We start from the raw sequence: 4,718 nt of genomic DNA on the forward strand, positions 1-4,718 counted from the left end.
AGTTAATGTATTAAAATTTAATTTTTTATAATATTATAATATTAGTGAAAGAAAGTGAGAAGAAAGGAGCAGAAAGTGACAAAATCCCAGTAAAGCGTGAGAGTGGCAGCACAAACACAATCCCCTGGTTTTACCTTTTTGCCCTCGTCATCGCCAAATGAGTCATCTCAAACTCCTTCCATTTCTGCAATAACCAAACATTGTTTTCCTTTTTGGGTGTATCTTTCTTTTTGTTTCTTTTGTGAGTAATCATACAAGAAGAAGAAGAAGCATGTTTTCAAGGTTGATACATCCCCGCGACGGTGGCGGTGATGGCGACGGAGTGGAAGAGATGATGGTGCAGGGCGGAGGAGGTGGAGAGCCGTCTCTGGTTTTGACCTCTGATCCGAAGCCTCGGCTTCGTTGGACCACGGACCTCCATGAACGCTTCGTTGATGCTGTCACTCAACTCGGCGGTGCCACCAGTGAGTCACTCTCGTTTCTTGCTTTTTGCGGTTTTAGGAATAGGGACCGAGCTTCAAGCTTTGGAATTTTATGTAATTGCTGACTAATGAATAATCATTACTATGTCTTTGACAACCTAATGTGTGTGTGAGAGGTAGTTATGATTCAAATGAAATGAAAACTTCCTCAATTTTTGATAGAATGGGAATTTGCTTGGGTTGAACATTTTTTGTGTGTTTTTCTTGGCAAATTCCATTTTGAGGTGAAAATGTATGTTATGCTAAGGAAAATAACGTAGGAGGCTAAGTAATATCAATGTCTTTTACTTGCAGAAGCCACACCAAAAGCGATTTTGCGGACAATGAATGTCAAGGGTTTGACTCTATATCACTTAAAGAGTCATCTGCAGGTTTATTTTATCATTGGCATAATAATAAAATATTTTGTAAGATTGGACTTTCTTTTTAAGTGATCCTTTGATGCATTGCAGAAATACAGGCTTGGTAAGCAATCTGGAAAAGATTTTGATGAGGGATGCAAAGATGGTGGGTTTATAAATACCGATTGAATTTCTTCGGTTATAATCTAAACTTAACTTACTCATTGAATAATTATGAAATGAATGTCAGCTTCGTACCCTCTGGAAAGCCCCAGTACAAATAACTCATCTCCTAAGCCGTCTTATGATGCTAATGAGTAAGTGTTTCATGTATTATGGCCTGTTAATTTCTTGATTAACAATTAAGCGGAGACTCGCAATGTTATGGCTAGGGGCCAAGAAGTAAAGGAAGCATTAAGGGCACAAATGGAAGTGCAAAGTAAACTACATTTGTTAGTGGAGGTAAATTTTATTTCAGTAATGTTAGGGAGACCAAAAAAACAGCCAGAACTTGCCTTATTTAGCACTAAATAAGACAAGTTCTGGCTGATTTTGGCTACCAAACATTTCCGATTTTATTTCATGCGAAACATCTTTGTGCTGTAACTTGATACCCTACACTTACCATTTTTAAGAATTTAAGGTACTGTTGCAGGCAGAGAAGCACTTGCTAATTTGCCAGGATGCTGAACAGACATATATGGTCATGCTTGAGAGAGCTTGCAAGATGTTGGCTGATCAAATTATTAGCAATCCAATGGTCGACACAGGTAGCCAAAGGTTGGAAGGATTGCATGTTTCGGAACTGCCGGTGCCGTCGCTTATTCTGCTGCCCCAGGGAACTGAAAGCTGCCTAACATCACTTGAGAATCTCGGAGGATTGACGCTGGAAGGATCTCCAAGCGGGGCAAGGAAGAGAATTCTGAATTTAGACTCAGTGGTAGCTCCTTTGATGTGGAACGAAGCTAACATGAGAACTCAGGGTATCCATTCAAGTCAAGTGAATCCTCATCACGAAATAACTGGGTATGGTATGTAGGTAGGAAAGATTAACATAATTGTTCCTCGTCACCATATTATGTGATGTGAACTGTGAAGACAGGGCATGAAGGTTTAATACCTAGACCAGATTAATTTTGGTTTTCTTATATCTTGGTGGTAGCAGATGCTCAAATTTAACTACTTACATTTTGTAAATTAAAAATACTATACCATCAGACCAAGCTGGTGCTGGCCATCCATGTACTTTCGTCCATTGATATTTAATTTAGTTTCTAAGTTCAAAAAGAAATATTCGGATACTATTTTTACTACAGATCTTTACCAAGCTTTGGATTGATACAAGCAAACTGTTTTTAAACCAAAGAACATAAGGTCTTTCAATGTTATTTTTTTCAAAAATACTATTTATATACTAAAATTTATTATTGTGTATTTGTGTATAAATATGTGTAATTTAATTTATTTTTAATATATTTTATATTAATAATTAATTTTAATGGTTGATTTTAACGTATACTTATCATAGTTGACTTTTATATATATGATAGAGGCCCTGTGGTACCAGAGCCTCAGGTTATAAGAGGAAGAAGAAGGTAATATTAGCCAAAGCAAGTAAGAGAGAATTCCCTAAATTATGAACACTTCATCGTATCTAAGGGTGCGTTTGTTTTTGAGAACAAGATAAGACAAGACACTGAGATTAAGACATAAAGGACAAAGACACAATTTTGTGTTCTAGTATCCTCTTTGGTGATAAACTAGAACAAATTATGAAAATCTAATTTATTCTCATTTTGTTTCATTCAAAAAATTTGAGATGAAAAATATAATTATAAAAAATATAATTATAAAAAATTAACAAGAATAATGAAAGAAAAAATGAAACATAAGTTGTGTCCTTTGTTATTGTCTTTGTGTCCTTTCTATTAAGATGGACACAAAATACACTAATTCAGTGTCTCTGAACACATTGTCTTTGTCCATGTCTCTTCTGTCAAACACGATTTTGTGTCTCTGTGTCCCTGTCTCTGTAAACAAACACTGCCTAAGTTCTCTTGAACCCATACATCATTCTACTTCTTTAAGCATATATCGCTTACCCTCTAGTCTAAAGAAAATCCTTGCCAATAAAATTGATCAATTGGTAGAATTTACCCATGTCCCAGAAGACTCCCGAACCCCAGCAACTGAATACCCTCTTATTAGCCCCTATTCTTTCTACCAAAGACAAAAGAAATCGACCCTCGCCTCCATCTGCCATCTTATCACTAGAAACCCTTCTCTTCCACCAAAAGAAGTCATCCAGTCCTCTCATCTACAATAGTGTGGTTTAAAAGCCACTACTGCTGAACAATATATAACCCTAGAAATTCCACAAGAACTCATCCAAAATTATCAAGACCAAGGCTACACTCATTTACATCTGAGAGCAGTTAGGCTTATTCTAACTCTTCATGGAAGAAGATCTCTTCCAGTGACAGCTAAAGTTGCTCTCTTGGATTCCACTTTCATGGAAAACCAACATGCCTTGATTGGAGCATTGGTCACGACACTCTCAAATAGAAGTTTCATCCTTACTATAGCTCCTAATTTCACCGTGAGGTTATCAGACCCAACGATATGTTATAGACTAAAAATTCAAATACAGTTAGTTGGGGGTAATTCAAAACTCTAATGCTGAACAGATCACCTTGCATCATCAGGTCCTTTACAGAGTCAAGACCATGCTCTTGATCTCAATCTCCCAAACACTACAGGAGAAGCATTATTCATGTTCATTGATAATGCCAGAGGACCATCAATTGTAAATATTCTGAGGATGATCACTACTGAAGAACTTTCTTCTATCATTCCATTGGAATGGATTATTGATTATGAAAAAGCCTTCCTAAAGGAACAGGTTGATATTCATACTACAACACCTCCAACTATTGCCCACAATAGTGATGGAATGATGTCTACTTTTTTCCAGAAACCAGGAGTAATCAAGCAAACTCTCTTGCGAGGACCATCTTTTAGAAGGATTAATATGATCTCTCCTATTCAGGTGCAAACTACTCACAATCAAGATGATCCACTTGTACATTTCTATAAAAACGAAAAGCCTGATTATAATAAGCATGTTTCTCATATAAATGGCCACTTTATCTGGGATGTTGATCCCTCCATGTGTGATTCCGACTGTGACTGCGCTGATCAATGGAGTGACACAGATGATGAAGATTATGATAAGCATCAAAGGGACAAGAAAAAGAAGAAAAGGCCTCAGCAAGCTCCTTGCTCGTATAAGAGACATGAGCCCCCTGATGATGCAGATATGACACTGAAGCTCAGGAAGAAGAGACTATCCCAAAAAGGTCCCACAGGTTATCTTTATTAGTCAGTCAAAACAGTTCCATGCGTTACAACCCTTAGGTCTTATGAGGAAGAATTCCCACCTTTAGTGACTCAGACTGATGAAAAGAAAATCACTAGAAGACCTTACATAATTCCCCAGGGGATTAACCCACACGAACTTCAAGCAAAAACCCCTCAAGAGGAAGTCCTTAATTGGCACATGGATAATGCAGTCAGTCAAAATAAAGTATTACTCTGTATAAACCATACTCTTGATGCTCTTGTAGAAAAAACTGAAGGTCTTTTAGCACAACTAGATTCTGTGGTAGAACAAGTTGTTGAACTCAGAAATCGGCTTTCTACACAAACTTTTCAACTTGACCAAGAACTCAAAACCTATATTGACAATAGGTATTTTGGCCCAAAGTTTCACAAGAAAACTAGAGAACTGGACTAAGTTAAGGCCCAACTCCGCCAGATTGAGATGGACGGAGACAAAACAGTTGTACCTCAGGCATTGGCTATAGACCCATTATCCATGTACCCTAAACCATAT

The 4,718-nt window shown here is 37.3% G+C and overlaps 1 protein-coding gene across 2 annotated transcripts; it reads left to right on the top strand.

Annotated features, from left to right (window-relative positions):
• Positions 87–2,114, top strand: LOC107619379 (protein PHR1-LIKE 2). Of its 2 annotated transcripts, none has more exons than XM_016321652.2 (6): positions 87–464; positions 777–853; positions 935–989; positions 1,074–1,140; positions 1,216–1,285; positions 1,467–2,114. In XM_016321652.2, exons 1-6 carry the CDS (start codon positions 272–274, stop codon positions 1,860–1,862), a joined length of 858 nt encoding a protein of 285 aa, XP_016177138.1. In that variant the 5' UTR covers positions 87–271; the 3' UTR covers positions 1,863–2,114. The 2 variants fall into 2 exon arrangements, with proteins under 2 accessions (XP_016177138.1, XP_016177139.1); XM_016321653.2 differs by having other exon boundaries at positions 93–464; positions 1,479–2,114.

Source organism: Arachis ipaensis, chromosome B09 (assembly GCF_000816755.2).
Source record: "Arachis ipaensis cultivar K30076 chromosome B09, Araip1.1, whole genome shotgun sequence".
NCBI classification, from domain to species: Eukaryota; Viridiplantae; Streptophyta; class Magnoliopsida; order Fabales; family Fabaceae; genus Arachis; species Arachis ipaensis.